Source organism: Pleurodeles waltl, chromosome 8 (genome assembly GCF_031143425.1).
Source record: "Pleurodeles waltl isolate 20211129_DDA chromosome 8, aPleWal1.hap1.20221129, whole genome shotgun sequence".
In the NCBI taxonomy this organism is placed as follows: Eukaryota; Metazoa; Chordata; class Amphibia; order Caudata; family Salamandridae; genus Pleurodeles; species Pleurodeles waltl.
Window position 1 is genome coordinate 152,964,074 of NC_090447.1, and position 21,485 is coordinate 152,985,558.

At 42.2% G+C, this 21,485-nt stretch overlaps 1 protein-coding gene across 1 annotated transcript in view; it reads left to right on the forward strand.

The window, feature by feature from the left end:
* Positions 1 to 21,485, forward strand: part of CCDC83 (coiled-coil domain containing 83) — a 104,819-nt gene that overhangs the window by 51,471 nt on the left and 31,863 nt on the right. Inside the window, exons 6-7 of the mRNA XM_069203978.1 lie at positions 7,195 to 7,286; positions 12,401 to 12,469. Of these exons, the coding sequence (XP_069060079.1) occupies positions 7,195 to 7,286; positions 12,401 to 12,469 (161 nt within the window). The remainder of the gene's footprint in view (positions 1 to 7,194; positions 7,287 to 12,400; positions 12,470 to 21,485) is intronic.

A 21,485-nucleotide genomic window follows, 5' to 3' on the forward strand; every position in this document is an offset into this window, starting at 1 on the left:
ACGCTGGCTGGCCCGCGGGTGTGGTCACACCGACGCAGCCGGCGGTGAGCGCCTCCAGCCCGGCTGTAGCCCTCATGTTGCCAGCCATATTACGAGGCTGCTGTCGCCAGGCTTTAGGCAGCAGTCACCCCGCCACAAAAAGCCTAGCGGTCACGCACCCAGTGACAGGAATCCCCATTCCTATTGCCGGCACATACACACATGTCCACACACCCCCTTGCACCCCCCACTCATCAGCCTACATGCATACACCCCCCTTCCAAATTCACACTCATGCACACACACCCTTTATTCACACTTGCACACACCCCTCACCCACTTCATCCACACTCATCCACACCCCCCTTCATCCACACACATTCCCACACACACCCTCCACGCACACAGACATGCACTCATGCACACTTCAAAAAAGAACGCCAACGTTGTAATGAGGGCCTATATTATGAGTAGCAGAAGTGGCAGCCTCAGTCTCTGCACACATAGCTGTCCACCCTGGGGAACTGAATGGTGCTTTGCAGTGAATGTCTATGAAGTGACCTTACAGGCTCAAGCCTGTCCCTTAAATCTCCATCACAAGCGACAACTAGTATTTGCTAGCGACAACTAGTATTTGCTTATCATGATGTTCTTATTAACTGGTTTTGGGTTACAGAGATCATGGGTCCTGGGAGGTGAATAGTTTCAGATCCATTGCACAAGGAGGTTAGGATGGGGGTGGAGGGGTTTCAGCTTTTGCAGTATGCCTCCTATGAAATGATGCTGCAGTATTCAAGAAAAAGTTAAACACCTGGCTTTTTGTGCAGAATTAATTACACTCTGCGTTATCTACATCGACCTAATGCATGGCACCGGGACACTCCTTGGAGTAGCTGTGCAAACTGTAAAATGCTGTCATCAATATCATTATTAAGGTCCGAACCTAGAATATCAATGGCCTAGGGAGTAAGTTGAAGAGAGGATCAATGTGAAAATGCCTCATGAGGCAAAATCCCCATACAATTCTCCTGCAAGAAACGCCCCTAGATGGGAGCATTTGCAAGGTGCTGAACCATCACAGTGCACTCAGGATTCTCCCCAGGCTATAAGGGAGTGGATATGCTTGTACAACGATCCCACAAATGGGTAGATAACCTGGGTTGCTGGGCAGCAATAAGTGCATGGTGCAATGGGGTAAGACTAATACTTGCATCCTTCTCCCCCGTGGGCTACAGACTGAAGGACAAAATGGGTACATGAAAGACAACAGTGCTGGATTCTGTACTTCTCATGGGGTGGGTGAACTCAGTTTAACCCACCAGAGAGACTTCGACAGGCTGACGATGACTGGAAACAGACTTAGGCCTGACTCATGACTGGCTTACTTCCTTCCTTGAAGCAATGGGATTGGCGGACCTGTGGCAGGAGAAACATCCGGGGACACCAAGACATCAGTTAGACAGGTTTAGAAATAATAATATCATTCCACAAAACATCTCCGATCACTCGCCCCTGATAACTCACATGTACACAGACACCCAGGGGACAAGAGGGAAATGGAAGTTAGATGCCTGGGACTTAACCAACTGGAACACTAGAGAACTGATCACCAAAGCCACCAAACTCTACTTTAAAGAAAACTAGAGTTTGGTAGATTCTGAGGTTTACCTGTGGGAGAAAACCAAGACAGTCCTGAGAGGACAACTCATTGCACATATTTCCATTAAATGAAAGAGTGAGACAAAGAGGTCAGAGACCTCAAAACAAAACTAGTGACGTGGGAGGCCGACTACGTGACCAGCCCCGCCTACAGCCTTGCAAAGAAGATAGAGGTGGAGAGGGATGACTTTGACCCCTGGTACATCAGGAAGTAAGAGCGGTATAAGGGGGAAACAGGGGAAACTCTATGAGGTCAGCAACAAAGTAGGTAACCTGCTGGTGTGGCTAGCCAAGAAGGAGGAAGGCAAAATAATAATTCCCGCCATCTATGTGGGGGAGTGTACGATGGCTGAAACTCAAGCGGCCATAACACACCTTCTTAGGAACACCTGGTATACCTCTATAGGAATAAAGGAGAGACCTATATGGATAACCTAGAGGACCTAATCAATAATATACCGGCACCCAGACTCCACGGGGAGGCAAGCCAATCCTTACAGACCGATCTGTCGGAACGTGAGATTTCCAATGCCCTGGGCCAGATGAAAAGTGGGAAATCCTCAGGTCCTAATGGCCTCCCACCAGAGTTTATAAATGTGCAAAATCCCAAATTGGAGACCACTTAAAATGATATTTCTAAGGAGGGCACCCTATTACGAGACATTAAGAGGAGAACAATAGTGACAATACTTAAGCCAGAGAAGCCACAGGAGGAATGTGCCTCCTACCGTCCAATATCACTCCTTAATCTTGAATCCAAGATTCTGATAAAGGGGCTGGCTAACCGCCTGCTGCAGGTGATGGACAAGTTGGCCCCGATAAATCAGGCTTTTTGCCATAAAGGGCAACAAGGCACAACCTGCGTGGACTGGCCAGTTGCACTGCACGATGCAACAGGATAGCTGAGCTGGGCATCCTTCTTGGCGTAGACACCAAAAAGACGTTCAATTCATTGGAATGGCCCTACTGCGTAAAATAGAGTTAGGAGCAGAGTTCATTACATGGGTTACGCTGTATATAAAGACCCATTTGCCAGAGTTAGGACAAACGGGGTGAGGTGGGACCTTTACTGGGAGGATATTGTCTCCTCATATGGTGACAACGTATCATTGTATCTAGCAGACCAGAATACTCAACCCCCATGGTGCTGGAAATTCTGGTAGTGTTTGGCTCCTACTTTGGGCTCAAAATCAAGTAGCATAATTCTATTGAATTTCTGCTGTTGAAGGAGGAGGTAGCGAGGGCCTGCCACTACTCCCCAGCAATGCAACCTCAAGATTTTAAATATCTGGGCATCTTCATCACAAAGGACAGGGATCTATTTGTTTAGGAAAATCTGGGGGAAATCCTTGATTCCTACAAAGCAGATGTGTAACTTTGGAAATACTGTCAATACGGGTAAGGACGTTCTTTACAAACCGATATGCCTGTCGAAATTCCTCAATGGTCTGCAAAACACCCCGTTCGAAGTCCCAGATGGATTCTTCTGGGCAGTCACGGATGTTACTTGGGGTCTCGAAAGGGAGGGTGGGATGCTGAGGATTGCATGGTCATCCCTCACTAGAAAAACCCTGAAAGGCGGAATTGTCCTCCTCAACTTATGCCTATACTGTTGGGCGACACAGCTGTAACTGATTAACAACTGGGTCCTCGCCTCTGAATAGAAGCCCTTGGTGATGGCAGACAGACAGTCCATGAACCCAGAGGGGTATATCCGACGATTGTACAGGAGAAAGGGGTGACAGCCCTGTCGGCCCCCACACTCGTGGTCTTCAAGATATGGCATACAACAACCAAAGCCCTAGGCTGGAAGGGCAAGCTGACACTAGAAACCCGGCGCCGGAATCTGAGGTACTAAAGGGACTGCATATTATAGAAGGCCACAGAAAGTGGGATTTGCTGGGAATCTCTATGGTGGGCGACATCTAGTGAGGGAAGAAGATAATACCATTTGCTAAACTGAAGGGAGGGTTGCAGACAAAAAGGTGCACTGTTGCAAATGATCTGGGGTAGCCCCAGGATCCAGGCATGCTGGGGGAAAGTAGACCATTGACTCTCTGGAGTTCTTCAATTCACTCGGGAGCTTACCCCACAATTAATAACCCTGGACATCTGAGGGGAACAAACCCTGGATCGCTATATCCTTATCTTTTGTACTGCCCTGATAATGGCTAGACGAGATGTAATTAGAGAATGTATGTCGGAACGACGCCTGCCGGAACAACGAATGCCCAAACAACAAGGTTGGAACAACGACCTCGTTGTTACTACTAATGCCTTTACCACGAATGCCTTAACAACGAATGCCTGAACAACGAGGTTGGAACAACGACCTCGTTGTTACCACAAATGCCTTTACCACGAATGCCTTAACAACGATTTTTAGTTGTGAAGGCATTCCTGGTAAAGGCATTAGTGATAGGCATCCATTGTTCCTGCATGCGTCCCCCATGGCCCCCCAACCCCACCCCTAAAAATTACCACAAACCCCCCGACCCCCCCTAAAACTATACCAACCCCCACCCTTGCCCCTAAAACTACCCCACCCCCCGCCCTGCCCCTAAAACTAACCCCTACCCTACCCCCAAAACCTAAAACAACCCCAACCCCCACCCTCAAACCTAAAGTACCCCCACCCCTAAAACTACTCCGAGCCCCCCACCCTGCCTCTAAACCTAAACCTCCAACCTCCACCCCGCCCCTAAAATTACCCGACCCCCCCAACCCACCCCTAAAACCTGAAACCCCAAACCCCACCCCCGCCCGCCCCTAAAACTGACCCCCGCCCTACCCCCAAAACCTGAAACAACCCCAAACCCCAAACCATCCCTGAAACCTAAAGTACCCCAACCCCACCCTTAAAACTACACCGAGCCCCCACCCTGCCCCAAACCTAAATCCCCCGCAACCCCCCACCTCGCCCCTAAAATTACCCGACCCCCAAACCCACCCCTAAAACCTAAAACCCCAACCCTCCACCCCACCCCCTAAAACTGAAAATACCCGATCCCCCACCCCGCCCCCAAAACTAAAACCCCGACCCACGACCTCCGGCCCTAAACCAAAAACCCCGACCCCGCCCCTAAAACAGAAAATACCCGACCCCCCACCCCGCCCCTAAACCTAAAACCCCGACCCCTCACCCCCGCCCCCCACCCCACAAACAGAAAATACCCCGGCCCTAAACCTGAAACCCCGACCCACCACCCCCGCCCCTAAAACAGAAAATACCCCGACCCACCACCCCCGGCCCTAAACCTAAAACCCCGACCCCCCACCCCTAAAACAGAAAATACCCCAACCCCCACCCCGCCCGACTTACCTGAGTCGTCGCGTCGTCCTCCTCAGCTGACTCCCTTGTTTGTGTCTTAACCGCAAATGTGCGTTCAGCACATGCGTGGTTAAGGCACAAAACAACGAAGTCTTGGTTAAGGAAAGCGTTGTTCCGCTTTCATTAACCAGGACTTCGTTGTTCCGGAGTCGGCCTTAAGGGCGTTTCCCGTAATTAGAGTGTGGGTGCAAGGCAAGGCCCCAACACTGCGGACCCAGGAGTCCAACCTACACTGGTGCATGAGGGATGAAAAACAGTGTAGCAGGTACGGGGCTCTCTACGGACGTTTAAGAAAATATGGGGCCCATGTAACAGTGCAGAAGAAACCAACCCCCAATGAACAACACAAGTGGAGTCCCGGTGGAGGGCCTGGGGGTTGTAATGGGGTGCTTTATCATGGCACAGGGATAACGTCATTGCATGTTCACATATGTATGAAAAGTTTAATAGCTGGCCCTATGGGGCACAGGACAGAAGTTGTTATTGCAACTAAAGTATTCGGGCTGGTATGCCTCACACTGTTGTTAGCAGATTGGTGCCCGTTGACCAAAAATCAATAAAACACGATACCTTAGAGGCGGCATATAGAAAAAAAGATTGCCTGTTCAAGACAGATGGGATGCCAATTGCAATGAGGAATTTTTAAAAGGGATTAGATAAGGCATCATAATATATTAAGACGTCCTTCAGTAATGGTAGGGTTTGTCTGACCCAGTACAGTAGGCTACATAACACATCACGGCCAACACAATACCCAAATTGTCTTGAAAAAGACTAATGTGACCCAAGCACAGCACCCGTGGGGCTTCCTTCCTACACTAAAACTGGTTATTTCCCAAGATAGCAGCATACTGGCTAAGACATCAGATCAATACTCTCATAGTGCAAAATAAAAGGTGACTCAGGAAGCATGCTTGCTGGGCATTTTTCTCCCTCCAAGATCAAAAATACGATGAGGAATAAAGATGAACAACTCACTTTGTTATGTGACTAAAGGAAGATCAACAACAGAGGAAATGTGCTTTAGAATGACACAAAATGATGTAAAACAAGTTTATGGTCTAGTAGATTAGCAATGTCACATACAAAATGTGCTGTACCAAGGAACAGACTGCCCTTCTACACTCTCTGCCAGATAAACCATTGTAATTATTGTTGGCCCTAAAACACTCTGGACTTTAAACACAGGCGTGATACACATGGACCTGAGCAACTGGAACCTCAATATGCAGCTGTTATAATGTGACGAGCACCCCAACAAAATACCTCACACTGATCAAGCCTTTCCATTCTGGGGTGATCCCAATGTTCTGTTGACTTATGCAACCTTGTTACCTGAATGTTTATGAGTAAATGCCATGTGACAGGGGCGTAGCTTGGTCAGTATGATTGGGAGAGGGGATGAGCTTCAGATTTCCCAACAATCACACTGAGACAATTTATAACATGCAATTGTCCTTATTGTTTGAGTCTTCAAAGTGTTCATGGCAAACAGGACATGATTGGGGCTTAAGGGGCACTAGAAAAGAGAGAGGAGTGCGGATTTTCGGAGGTACTTAAAGCTCAATATTTTTCAAACTAATCAACATTTTTAAGGCCTTCAAAACTTGGACAAAAGAGAGTGTATGTGTTTTTGTCAATGTGAGCATGTAAAAATCCCAGCTGAAATCCAACAGACACTTCACATTACCCGACTAAAGGCACTTGTACCCAACTATTTACAATAGAATATATTTTTAAGGGGGTGTAACACCCCAAACACCCCCTTTGGAGCTACACCCCTGCACTCCGGACATGTTTGGCTGAACTATTTTGTTTATTTTATGGGAACACCAATAACTTGTGCCAACGCACTTACTTCCTTCTGGCCAGACATACAATTGCTTACATTACTTGGCCCACGTGCGAATGAGGAAATGACATCACATTGGCAGACTTTTTGAATTCTCAGATACCATTTGTGAGGTTCAATACCCACAATTAGTAATTCTGTAACTTGGAAATGCGATTTTTACAATCCAATTTCATTGTCTGTACTTAATCTTGAATTTAAGTGCTAGAAACTGAGCTGAGCATTATTTTTATGCGTGCAGTATATCGCTGTGTAATGTGTGAATGTTTAATGTTTTATCCTTATGTAAAACTGAACAAGAAAATGAATGTACTAAAATGGTTATTTTAAGTAATAAAAAATGAGACATGATCTTTTGCATTTCTGATTCAAGAACATTTCAGGCAATCTTTGGAAAACACGAAAAATAAAATAAATTTACTGGTTATGAAACAAATGGAAGAGAAGAAAGAACTTGCTACAGAGGTATAGTATCTTATTATATTTTAAAGTCCGATATCCATTTCTTTATCATAAGTGCATTTTATAGGAAGTTCCTCCACAGTACCAACTCATGACGTGCAGTTAGATGTTATTAACACATATCCTCTTCCAAAGTTGTTCTGCAAAGGCCAAGTGGTTTGTAAAAGTCATCAAAGTCAAGAAATAGTAATAATGGAACATATTATAACTGCTGTCCTTTATCTGTTTTTATATTGTGTGTCAATTTTGGTACACTTAGCATGAAAAGAGTTGTTTTTTCAGTTTATTGAAAACAGTAAGTGGAAAACCAGAATATACTGTTTGTCTGTGATAGTGGTTCTTAAGCTTTCAACTTCTGAGGACCCCCACTTAATTGGTACTGGTACCAGGGGACCCCCACAGATTCATTATTGGAATTCAGGGGCCCCCACAGAGTCACTGGATGCTGAGGACTTTGGTCTAAGCATTTCAATCATTTGAACCGCAAAACAATTCACAAAAGATACAGAAACAAGCATTCATCAAACAAATGCACAAATGCTGAAATATTGTACTTAATTCACAAACAAATAAAACAATCTATAATTTCATAGGAAGGTTGGAACATTTCTAAATTCAATTGAGGGCACTCATCATCCATACTATATTGTGTTTGATGCACTTGTACTGCTACCAGGAATTTCCAATTTTAACTTCCTTCGCATTTTCAGTACATTTTAACATTTTCTATTATACATTTTGCTGCTTTATTTGTATAAATTTTATTAATCTGTTAATATTATTTAATTTTCTAAGCAGTTGCGGACACCTTAAGTAGGCTTTGTGGGCCCCCAGAGATTCCTGGACCACAGGTTAAGAACCACTGGTCTATGATAAAAAGAAGATAACATTATTTATTTAAAAAGATCGGGGTTTAGAAAGAAAAAAAAAACTAGCCCTCTTTTGTTAAAAAAACGCATTCTGTATAGAGAAGTCAGGGATTTTTAAAGCTACCATCAGCACAGTGCAACTGGCAGTAGGCCCAGATACAGTGTAAACAGCTGAGTGAAATTACACTGAACTTGGCATGAGAGCAGAGCTTTACTCGAGGGAGTGCCTTTGCTTGGTTTTGTATGAATCTGTTCAGTATCTCTGGAGAAATTAGCATTTAAAAATATGTTCTGTTAGGCATAAAGAGGGTAAATTTTAGAGATAAATTCATCATTAATATATATATATATATATATATATATATACATATACACACAATGGTGCAGCTGAGTTAGCTAGGGTTGTCATTAGGTAATGCAGTCCAGAAAATTGTATGAAGACAAGGTCCTTGTAAAAGTAAGGCAGCACATTTGATGCAGTGTTATAGCCTTCAGTTGTTAATGCAGAGAATGACAGAGAACAATAGTTAAAAGGCTCTCTGATGTGTTTTGACCTACAAGGTCATGCTCGCACATATGAGTCCTGTCTCTCTCGCTGTAGTGAAGTACTGTTCTAGATACCCAGAAATTAAATTGCTGTATTGGGTGCATTGTAGAGGTAGCAACTTATATTTGAAAAGTCTTATTTTTATGGATTAAATCAAGAATGTTCATACTAGTAGGTATAAAAAAGTTTATCTTTTATTATATTGTTAGATCAACAATGCTATTACTTGAATTCGTAACATGGACATTACATCCAACTACTGCTGTTTCCAGATTAAATCTATCATTGGTTAACTTTCTTCTTGTTCAATGCTATATACTCTTTATTCGCACCCTTTAGCGGTTTATATAATTCTTCTGAATAACGAGTTGTCATACAGGTGTCCTTCAGTAATTCATCAATCCTCATTATTATTATTATTATTTTTTAAGCAATGATTTTACTTCAAATACGCTTAAGTTAATTTCCACTCTTTAATTTTGCTTCATCTTTTATATTACTCCTTTAAATACACATGTGGTTCTTCATCACAGAGGCCAAAAGATTGTATCATAATAATTCTAATATAGTTTGTCTCTAGTTGTGAATCTTTTTGTCCTGTTATCCCTTCTCTCAAGATTTTTAATTTAATCAATAGCATATCATTGTAACGTCTTCACATCATTGTCGTGCATCTTGTCATAATGTTTGGCTATGGTGTATGATAAGTCCATTTTAGTTCGAGCACGAAAGCGTTTTGACCTGTTGTAAGTATTGTGGCCTTTTAACCACACCCACCTTACGCCCATCCTTTCACTCATTCGTGGGCTTGCCTTTCAAAAATCCTTTATCATCATTGGTAAATGCTTTACTTTTGTCCTTCCTTGGGGCGGTTTTGTTACTGCATTGCAGACTGCCCCCGTTAGATGAATAATTGTAGGACTGCCAATACGATTGACTGCGAGCAACCTTCTTTTTCTTTTTGTGTCTCTCCTTCGCGCTCATGGTCATGGGGTCCATGGCACTTTGAATCAGCTCGCTTATGTCAACTGTTTTACTTTTCATTTTCAATTTATGTGGCAAGAAAAGTCTAGTTAGGCATTTGCAACGCTAATAACTCTAACTCGAGCAAATGCAAGACCCATTGCATTGCAAATACTTGTTCTTGATAGCCCAAGGATCCTCTCCTTGAAGCTACACGTCATGTTTCTTACATATTTAACCTATGTGAGAATTCCAGTATCACATAAATGCTGCTGCAGCTCAGCATGCTTTGTTTGTGTGTATGTACCATCGTTGAGTTGATAGTTGTTTTGTTGTTTTTCCATTTTGCATGCTTTGCAATGATTGCAAAAATAAAAACCATTCATTTGTTTCCTGAGCCATGAATCTTTACCATCATCTTTCTTAAAATGCCTGTGTATCAGCATATACTTTAATGATTTGCATACCTAAAAGTAAGGGTTGGTTTCAGCCCCATTTATGCTTTAACGTCCTGATTATCCTTTATGAGATGTCAATGGCTCTTCAAATTGTATGTATTTCTATTGCTTGTTTTGTATACATGCGAATCATCCTTATTTTGTTGTCTTGTATTTTTAATATTTTGTGTGTATCAGGAGCTCATTTCAGTCCTTCACCTGTACCTTTTTAATTCCCCCTTGGACAACATTATGGACTAACCTCTTGCTAGAAATTTGCTTGTCATCATTCCAGTAAATTTTGTAAACTCTGTTTCGATTGATGAATTTCTTCTTAAACCTAGAAATGCTCCCTATAGTATTTTGGTTTTGTCTGTTTTGATTAGACCTTTGTACTTACAGATTATTCTTAGTTGCAGTTTTTTTCAGTACAGCAAAGTTTGGATTTTGTCCAAGAAAGTTATTCTATCATTGCTGATGTCATATGTGAACATGCCATTGATCCTTATTGTTTGAGTCTTCAAAGTACTAATGGAATATTTCTTGTGTGCCTTCCCAAGTTATTAGGTCATTGATGACTACAACTATATTATAATCAGTATATTAATGAAAGTGCTCAAAGTAAAGAAGGTGCTAATTGTACAGGAACATTTTCTAAATATTCACATTTTAGATGTTTTGAGGCCAGGTCACAAAGCATTTAGGAATATGTAAATAATACTAAAGGATTGCTACTTGACATACTCATAAATGCCTTTGTGAATGGTAACTAGTTACACCACCAACAGCAGTTGGCGTCCAACTTCTTAGAGGGACAAGTGGCGTTCAGCCACACGAGATCGAGCAATAACAGATCTGTGATGCCCTTAGATGTCCAGGGCTGCATGCGTGCTACACTGAATGGATCAGCGTGTGTCTATCCTTCGCCGACAGGTGCGGATAACCCGCTGAACACCGCTCGTGATAGGGATTGGGGGGTTGCCTTTGTGAATTGCCCCTTCTATCTGCCTAAAACAAGTTATTGACCTCATCAATTTGTTCATTATAGATGCTTTCCCTGTTTTGCAGACGCTATTTGATTGTTTTCATTTTTTGGTACTCAATGGCATATTTGAAACTGTTTAGTATTCTGTCTCACTTACACACACCTATAAATGGATTTTAAAAACATAGCTGTGCAGCAAGCCACACCCCACCTATATTATATAAAGTTGTAGATGGTGCATGTGTCACTGACAGTAATAGAGCTCATCCTTTCCTCAGTTGTCAATAAAAAGGTCAAGGCAAGCTTGCAAATTCCCAAACTTGACTTACAATACACTCTTTAAAGGTTGACTATGCCCTCCTGTAGCGAAGCCTGTTGTCTTTTTCTGTGCACTTGCTCATTTGTAGCATGTGCAATGATGTCCTATTTGGCACTGATGAAGGGGAGTATTAGAGCATTAATATGTTCTAAAAGTGCTACTTCAGTTAAGCACTCGTTCAATTCGCTTTCCAGAAACAAATGTTTGAAGATGTGAACCAGAAGTCACAATTCCTAGATCGCATCATGTGTAAACTTCTAGCATTGGAACCTTAGATGTAGCCTTAACTTGCTGTCATCCAGTATCTCTGTTTAGATCGGCCCTATGCCTTCTGTTTTTCTCTTAGGGCTTCATTGTAAGTGCCCCATTGGGAATTTCAAGGTCCATGAAAACCCTGCAGAGTTATCACGTTTATCACGTTTGCCGCAGTTATTTCAGCTGCTGAAACTCTCTCCTCTTTTCTTATAGGAATATCAGGGATCAGCCAGAATCCATGTTAATTCTACCAGTGTGGTGTTAACAGGGAACTGTGAGCCCGGGATGTTAATTTTGCACTGTGGCACTCACTATGAGGCGCTTAGAAGTGAAAATCTTATTCCACATATCTAACCAGCGAAATCCATTGTTTTTATCATGGAAATATTTTATTCCCAACAGTTTTAGCATGAAAGTAGCTTCCCAAAAGCTATGCATGGAATTGTGCACCTTTGAGCGCATATCAACTGGTGCTCTCCCTGCTTGAGTAGGCATTAAATCAGTAGCAATCAGGAGCAGTATGTATTTTGTTTGTCATCATCCACTCTAATTCTCAGGGCGTTAGGAACACGTGATTCTGGGTGACAGCCCACTGCTCCCTTAATCTCCCTTAATCTCCCTTAATCTTCAATCCTGACACAAGAGACAAAGCTGTGCCCCTGACTCATACTTGGGGAGAAACATTCATGTTGATGGTACTCAGTTGTCATTAAGGATTTAATTGTACATTGTGTCTCCGCAGAATGCCATAAAGCATATTGATAAATTCAGTCGCAAAGAGATCAAAGAGAACAGCTGGCTCAAAGATGAGGTAAAATGATTTACTTTGCAACTTTTAATTGGAATGAATGACAAAATGGAAGCTTGGTGGTTTATTTGTTTGTTAGAGGTAAAGAATGCTCTTCCAGATGTTTTTGACATTTTTTAAACTGCTCAATCCCAGCACTAAACTGGGTAAAATTGATTTGCTGTCATAAAATGCAAGTGTGGTGAGAGATGGATGGGAATGAACATGGTATACAGCTTCACACCACTAAGGCCCTGATTACTGACAACTATGGTGTTTAATCAGTCTCGGATGAAAACTCCCTTTCACCCCCGAAATGGGATTCCCAGTCTGGCACTTTTTGTCCCTGTTCAAATTGCACGTGTTGCTTGCCCAGGAGCAAACTGTGCAACCTGCTGTATGACCCAAAAGTTAATAGCAGGTAAAATTTGATGAGGATCTTTTTGGCAAATAGCATAAAATATCGAATTGTGTTCCATTTTACAGGGTGCAAATTTTCTATTCCCTGGGGTGCGTGCAAGGGTGCAAAACCACGATTTGTGCACCCAGGAACACGGTCCAGATGGTGCAAATTGGAATATTGTGCTTTTTCAAAATGTAATCCCTTGCCCTTTTGCGGGTAAATAGTGCAGGGTACACAATTTTCAAAAGGGCAAATAGCACTTGTGCAAATAGTGTATTAGTAAAAGTTATCCAATCTGGAATCCTATTTGCCCCCTGAAACCGAATTAACTCTGTATTTGTAATCAGGGCATAAGAGGCTCCAACCCATCTCCAGAGAATATACTATTGGCAACAAGTACATGTTTTTGGAGAGTGCTTAGTTCCATAGTTTTTTCCTCGTAGCGCTATGAATGATAGGTGCATTGTGAGATGCCTGCATTGACATTTCTAAATGAGCTTTTCAAGGTGTGCGGGAGAGCACACCTCACAAAGCACGTGATTGAAAACACATCTCGTGCAAGTTGTATGCTGACTTTAGTTTAAGACCTGCAGAATCGAAAACAATACACTCGTTGCCATTGCACATGAGCAGTAGGCGATTGGTGCTCAGTCGTGAGACAGGTTATGGCACCCTTTTTTACCTCTTCTTCCTCTGAATAATGGCATCTTTCCACCAAGGGTCGGCCCCTCCGAAATGGAGTTGCACCACTGGCTAAGAGCCAGCAGTTGAAAAATAAAACAATATTTTACTATTGTTTTATTTTTCAGCTGCTGGCTCAGCCAGTATGTGCAGGGCGGGGCTGGACCATGGGAGGAGGGGGGAGGAGTGCGCATGACAGTTTGGCCAGCGATCTTGGGCTGGCCAAACTGACAGGCCCACTTAGGTTTCTCAAACCTGACTGTGTTGCACAGCTGGGTTGGAGAACCAGCACAGATTCCCATGCAATGTCTGAGCGACAGACCATGCCACTCAGACCAATCCTGGTGCTGCTCTCATGCTAGGTATAGGATGAGAGCAGCACCAGGATTGCATGGGGAGCATGTGCTGGTGTCCCAGAGACTGCTGGGACACCATCAGGAGAGAAGAGGAGCGAGGCAGCCACCAGTGGCAGCAGCACAGGTACGTTTTTTTAAATTGTTTTATTTCCCCCATCCCCGTTACCCCCCGCCTGCCCCTTCGCATGAGATTTATAGTAGGCACCACTGCTTCCACCCTATAACACTAGTGAAGGCTCCAGGCCCGACTCTATGGTTAAGAAATATGTGTGGGTCATTGGCCAAAGAACAGTATTTCAGAGATCTGATATTTTAGGTGTTGGCATCTGTCCACTTTTGGGGGAGGGAGGGACGCCGCTTGCCGGAACTTTAAGATGGAGACACAGAACTATAAGAATGCGCTTGCTCCTTGCAGGCACAATGTGCAATAGTATAAAAGCCCATAACTCACAGTGAACAATGACATATGGAAAACATTTAACAGTTGCCTGTGAAATATGGATTAGATTATCATAATGGCATTCCCCAAAAAGTCTGTGGAGGTTCAACACTCAGTGCAACTAGGATTAAGCGACCTAGATGAGTAAATTATACGCAATTGTATCCAAATTATGCAGCAACATGACAATTATGCAACACTTTCTTTAGTAGTAGTATTTTCATCAAGATTTGAAAACATTTTCTAAATACTGGAAATTGTGGCAAATGCAGTAAACCTATTAATACAGTAAATTCATAATCATGCAGCCAAAGAATCACCTACGTCCATTGACCATCACTGTTGCTGCTGGTTTTTTTAACTATTTAATCAAGCATTTTTAACAAAACCTAAACTTTCCTTTTCTCCTCAATATCATTATCAGCTGCAGAAGAAAATATTTTTTTTCAAGCTAACTATCCAAAAATAAACATGTAATATAAACAGTACATAAAAGTACCAGGTATAAATCGTCCTGTATTGCCATCCCATGGTTCTAATGATATTTCCAAACCACTCAGCTTTCGACCTTGTGGATTATGATGTCAGGTGAAACAGCTCAATGGCAATATTGGACCATATTATTCTGTTATCTATTGTGCTACATATATTTATTCCCCAAGATTTTTTAAAGTATCTTGAGACATCCCTTACCCTTATATACCACCCTGTCTGCTGCCATATGCCAGTCTATATTGTTGGATCCATTCCTCAATGTCTATTGGTGAGGGGCTGCCCTGTCATTGTTCTATAGCTCTCTTTGCTAGGAGAACCCCTGTGTCACCTCCAACTTCCTATCAACTTATTTGAAGCATTTCTCTATATTCCAGCAACTCATTAATGTGCCTCAGCCTCATGAGAACATTGCGTCATTAGTTCACCCAAATTTACACAGCTAAACCCTTGTTAAGTACACTCTGGAAGAGTTTCATTTGGGCCTAGTGGAAGCTAAATTTTGCTTGCTGATAACTCTCTTGGATGTATGCAATTGTTTGCTCCATAACCCATTTTCTACTGGGCCTGTGTCATTTTCCCAGCTCGCTTTGACTCTTTTTATCTGATATAGTTCTTTGATTGGCCTGCCAAAGCTCTGGCAGCTTTAACTGTGGTGGTGACACTTCTGGCTTTCCTGTCACCCCCTTAATACATGAAGTAATGTCATTTTTTAAATGAGACCATTTTAAACTTGTTTTTATTGAGTTTAATGCACGTATATCATACAGCTAACTATTATAGCATGAAATAATATTAATTTTATAGGTCATATTCAACAGATGTTCTGCTTTATATCTTAGTAAATATCATACAAAAACCAACATACATTGTAAACTTATCTAACTAACCTGCCTATATCCTCCTTTCAGGTCTTAATTTCTGAAGGCATCTAGTTGTCTGGGTGTTTAAGAATGGTGTTTTGTAAATGGTACTGTGTGTACCAATATTTACTCATTTTATAAAAACAATATTACAATGCCTTATTCTAAACAAACACAGAAAACATATATACTCAAGCTGGACAATGCTATACTGTGCACTACATAGCTCTGTTCAGCCACTCATTTATTACAAAAATTTCAACAAGCGCTAAGGGTACAATGGACTCACACTAGGAACCATAAAACTTATTTCTCATAAGTACTGAAATACATCAGTTAAATTCTTTTTGAATAATAATAATAATAAGAATAGTAGTGTTTACCTAATTCAGAATGCTCATCAGATAAAATATCAGCACTTCCCCCCACCCTGTCAACGTCTTCTGTGACATATGTTCCATCCCATGGAGTTGTCCACTTCAATCAAGAGGCATACTAGACCCCTCTTTGTCTTTACCTCCATTTGTTTGTTTAAACTGTAGAGGTCAACAATGGACTAGCCAGTACCAACACTTTACGTGTTCTCACCACTGCACCAACCAAACTGTGTCCACTATACTGGCTGAACAATGTTTGGGCAATGAATTCAGCAAGATTTGTTGTCTTGTTGATACTTGAATAAATTTCAGTGTCAGAGTATATATGATTTTGTGAGCTCTGATTATACCTTGCTATAATGAATAGATGAACTAATGTACCTGTAATGATGAACTACCAAAACACCACCATATGTTGTAGGAGCATCTGGTTATTAACTTTCCCGATGGTTAAAAACTTTGTAATAATATCTAACCTAAACTATTTGTTTTAACTTTGAAACAATTGACTACTACAAACCTTATTTAAATAATTTCTTTGTTGCTCTGTCTCAAACATCACTGTACACCAAGCACCTGACCTCTGGACTACTTATCTATTTTGAGGTATCCTTTTATTTGAACCATATCATGCTCTAGCCTATTTATAAAACAAAAAAGAAGAGAAGTTTACAAGAATCTCAACAATATGGGTCAGCATCCAACGCTCGACATAAAACCGTTTTTTTTCTTAGATCACATCAGCTTAGATTCACTATTCTGTTAGCAGTTACAGACCCTCCAGCATCAGCCAGGTACACCTTTACTGAAAGGTGTGGTAGCAGAGGGTCGACGCAGGTAGAATATGACAATAATTATGTTATTCTAAACAGAACTCTACAATGAAGGTCAACAACTCATCTCCTTAATTGTTGGTGCTTACAACTGATTATCTATTTCTCCAGGCTGAAATAAAAAAAAAACTCTAAGTATCACTCTCAAAGTCTTGGGCATTTCATGCCTTGAAGCTTTCCAGACCGGAATGACCATGATCCACCCTAGAAAACACATGTATCCTTCTGTTTTTCACAACTCTGAGCCTGGCAGGATACCACACCACTGCATTGCTTAATTTCATTCTTTAGCTGCCAAAAATCCCTTCTTTTCCCTGAGGACCATCAACTGAGACCAGGAAAATACACACCACAGAGTTTTGGATTTCTTTGTTGCTCCTCTGAAGAATGTTTCCCTCCTTTCCCTTGACCCACCTTCTGCAATATTTATTCCCTTCTTCGTGGAAGTCCTTGCAGTCCTGGGGGGACTCTGAAGACCTCCTCACCATCACTATGTCAGAATCCTAGCCAGATTTACTTAATTTGTTTTCTTTACAATATTCCAAACATATGTGAGATGGGTCATCCCTCCCTCCAGATCTAAGGAATCCTAGAATCTGATCTGGAGATCTCCAACCTTTTAACTTTACTTTGAAGCTGGATAATTGATTTTACTGCACATTCACAGAACTCTACAAACTCTTTAGATTCCACTTGAAGGTCTGAGATCGCTCATTCAGCAGCCTTTAACCTTGTTAGAGCCTTGTCCATATTCCCGCCCACTCCTTGAAGAGTGCCCTGCCTCCTCTTCAGATTACTCTTCATTTCTGTTGCCTTCCTCTCCGTATTATGAAAAGTGGTCTGCAGCTCCTTTAGAGTTGTCATCAGAATTGCTTCTCCATGCGAGAGACACCTGTGCTGACCTCTAACGAGATCAGATGGCAATAATCCGCCATCTCCTGTGGTATCCATGGGGCTACAAAGGCCTATTTCCTTCCTTCCTGCACATTGGGGTGCACAGTTCCAAGAAAGGATGACTCATTCAAGAACAGAGGATCAGGGGATTCCATTCATGACACACACTCTCACGCTGACCAGAGGGATAAAGCCCAGCCTTCATCCTGCATGGTCATTCTTAGTCTCCCTATGGGTGATTGTTTTCATACTTGGTCAGCAAACAGGGATATTCTGCATCCACCACATCTGTGTCCCACCGTTTTCAGGGTGTGGCAGTGGGTCCTCAGCACAGGTCCACAGCAGCACACTCAGCAGACTATAAGCATCACCCCCAAAGCACCACCAAGCACTTTCATCATTCCAAGGCCTTCACAAGCAGCACTGGACTTTCCTAGCCCTGGGTAACGCCATATTGAAAGCCTTTCGATTCACATAGAAGATGTCTACTCCATCAAATTCCAGATATATGGTGAGCCTTTATATGGACTGCAAGCAGACATTAGGATTGCAGCCGATTACCCTCCACTATCCATCCTCCAAAGTCCCCCAAAATTTCAGTCATGACATCTGAGGCCTGTAACATGTTTCTGCTTGGTAAATGTGGCAGTCAGCATTATCTGAAATGCAGAACCCCAGTCACAGCCCTTGGTGGTCACTTGGTTTCTTACAAAAAGTTTTTAAAAACCTTTATAAAACCTATACATCTGACAAAGATTCGATATCAGAAATATGTATTTGGTTCTCCATACATTCTACTCAGATGAGACATAGTAATATATGGAAGATGTCTCTGAGCAGTGACATGCACTTGGATTAATGACTACAACTATGGGTTGCCTCGCTGAAGGCCTTGAAATGTGTACATAATAAGAACATACTATATACCTTGATATCTAAGAGATGCACTAGGTCAAGAAAATTGACGGAAATGTGTCCAACTTCAAGTGTGAAATATTGTCGGGACTGTGGTTAGAAGGGGCATGATCTTCGTGTATGGTGACCCTACTCTACATTGGAGCACCTTTGGAAAGAGCTCTTGTGCCACATCAAGAAGGTCTTGGGCTATCAGTACCTCAAGATCTGGCAATACTCATCCTACTCATCCTATAGTTGAGAGATCATACATTAACAGACATACAATTAACAGGTAATATCATGATATTTGATATTTTGCTGGTAAAAAAATAAACATGGCCCACACACTGTTCCTAGAGGAACCTGGGTGCACTGGTTTAATCGAAAATAGGGTTTAGTAAATAATACAATTGATTACTCCCTAATACATGGTGCACATCTGGTCCATGTGGTTAGTGTGTTAGATGATGAATCAGTGATCCCAAAAGTGAAAACAATTTATATATCTGGCATAACTATCAACGTATGGACCAAGAAAAAAGCAATAATTGGGACTACCGGATGTGCGTTGAATAAAGACATATAGGACCCTAAGAATGTATTAGAATGATGATCAGTAAAACTGGACTTCATAGAACTGGGATGTTTTCCAGTCCAAAGGCATTGGGGTTTGACAGTGTTCATGATATACTGGTGGTATTTTTTAGTGGAAGGGTGAAGAAAAGTTAGTCACTTTTCAATTGCTGTTACTGAAGACATTTTGATTAGTTTGCACCACCTTCTTATGATTTTTCTTAATGTATTTTATGACCAATCTAATAAAGACTGTGAACAAAGCTGCTTTCAGGTATTGGCTTCTTAGACCAGGATGGAATAGCAAAATAGTGTTGGTTTCAGCTCTTCCTAGTACCAGAGGGATCCTATTGTAGCCTGTATGCCTGCCCTTTTTAGTTCATGCCTTTGACATTACTGATCCGTGGGTCCTGACCGTAGTGTTTCTGGATGCATGATACACTTGTGATTTTGTATATTTCTGTAGCTCTCATTTTATGGGTCAGTATCTAGATAGCTGTGAATTTACTTAGTTATTTGAGTGTCATGACCATTCTGACTTATAGAAATCCCAAAAGGTGCCTTGTGGGCTTTGAACAGCACCCCAAAGGTTTCTATGCTTCAGAGAGTCAGCTATTGGAAGAACCCTAATTGATGTGGAGCAACAGGACCTTGTCCATAGTTGCAAGAGACCTGGCTGCTGGGAAAGACCTGATAGAGATTAGATGGACATCATTTCGATATTGATAGGAGAAACCTGATGGGTACCGGGTGAGACCAGAAAGATACAGAGAGACCTTGTCCTTGTTCAGGTTCTTACAGGTGAAAGAATAGTCCTTGCATGAGGACCGATCGACTTGGTGTCAGGAGGTATTCACTTGCTTGACTCACATGGCCTCATGATGGATGGGGCCATGGTGGAACAGATCCTATAATGCCCTGGATAACATAGAGGATGATTCAAGAGATTGAGGAAGTTCACAAAGAGGCTTTCCAGGCCACATACGTGATTGGAACTGGGAGTAAAGAAGTGATTCCAAATCAATACCAATCGCAAGGGAAAGGGGAGGAACTTGGAGAATGTATGAAGCCTAAATTCCTTATAAAAGAGAAAATCAAATATTGTGTGCACACCATCATGTGAACACCGTGAGCTCCAGGTTTCTGGATTTAGCTCTAGTGATTGCCAAACGTGACATAGCAATGTACTGGAGATGTCCTGAGGGGCCACCTCGGTGCAGGTGCAAAGAACTCAAAAAGTGGGCAATGGCTGATGGTGCTGTCCTATGGAATGAAAAATGTCGAGGTCTATGTAAGTACCCTACTGCTGAACAGTGGCATGAGCTGTTGCGCCTATTTGATGGGACCGCTGATGAGAGTTGAGCTTAGTTGATGCCTAATTAATCTTTAAAAGGAGTGGTGTGAACTCTATTCCGTAATATAATGGTCCACTAATGTCAAGGATATTGCGTAATGGAATACAAGTGTGAGGTGCAGTAAAGATGTGCTGTTAGTGTAATCAGCAGATGGACTATGCCAATGTGAGCCAGGCCACATAAGTTATTCTTGGTTCTGTTGATCCTTTTGGTTTCCATGTGTTTTTCTGTCCTTCCTTTCAGTGAATCCTACTGTGCTAAATACTCAGGCCCCACTGCAGGTTCTGGCTTACACCTTCGTTAGTGCAGTTATCCGGGGAGCAGTATGACAGCAGACCACAGAAGGGGCTCTGAAAGCAAATGCAATGGTTCATAGGGCAGTGATATAAAGGGAAGAACGTGGCACTTGTTCGGATGTGAAATGTATTAAAAACCAATAAAAACAGTTTAGAAAGAGAATGGGAGAGGTAGACAGTGTGGCAGAGAGGTGTCACTCTATGTGCATGGCTTTTCCGGATGCAATGAGAAGGATATTGAAGATAATCACATACTAGGGCATAGATCCACTACTGGTCCCTAATTGGAGAAAGGGAGATGAAGAAACCAATCTCTCAGCCAAGGGAGAGCGACGAGACAAGGCAGGTGTCATTGAAGACACTGGGGAATATTAAAGTTAAAAGAATTCCATTTGCGCAAGCCCTAAAAAGAGTTTTTATTGACACCAAGGTCGGCATTGCAAGGTGTGCGTTAAACTACACACTAACTTTCCCCCTCCACCAGCAGAGCATGGATGTCAATTCACCGAAATACCAGGGGTAGCTGAGGCGGCACCACATGCCCTTTGACCACCACTTTCACTCACAGACACACTCACACA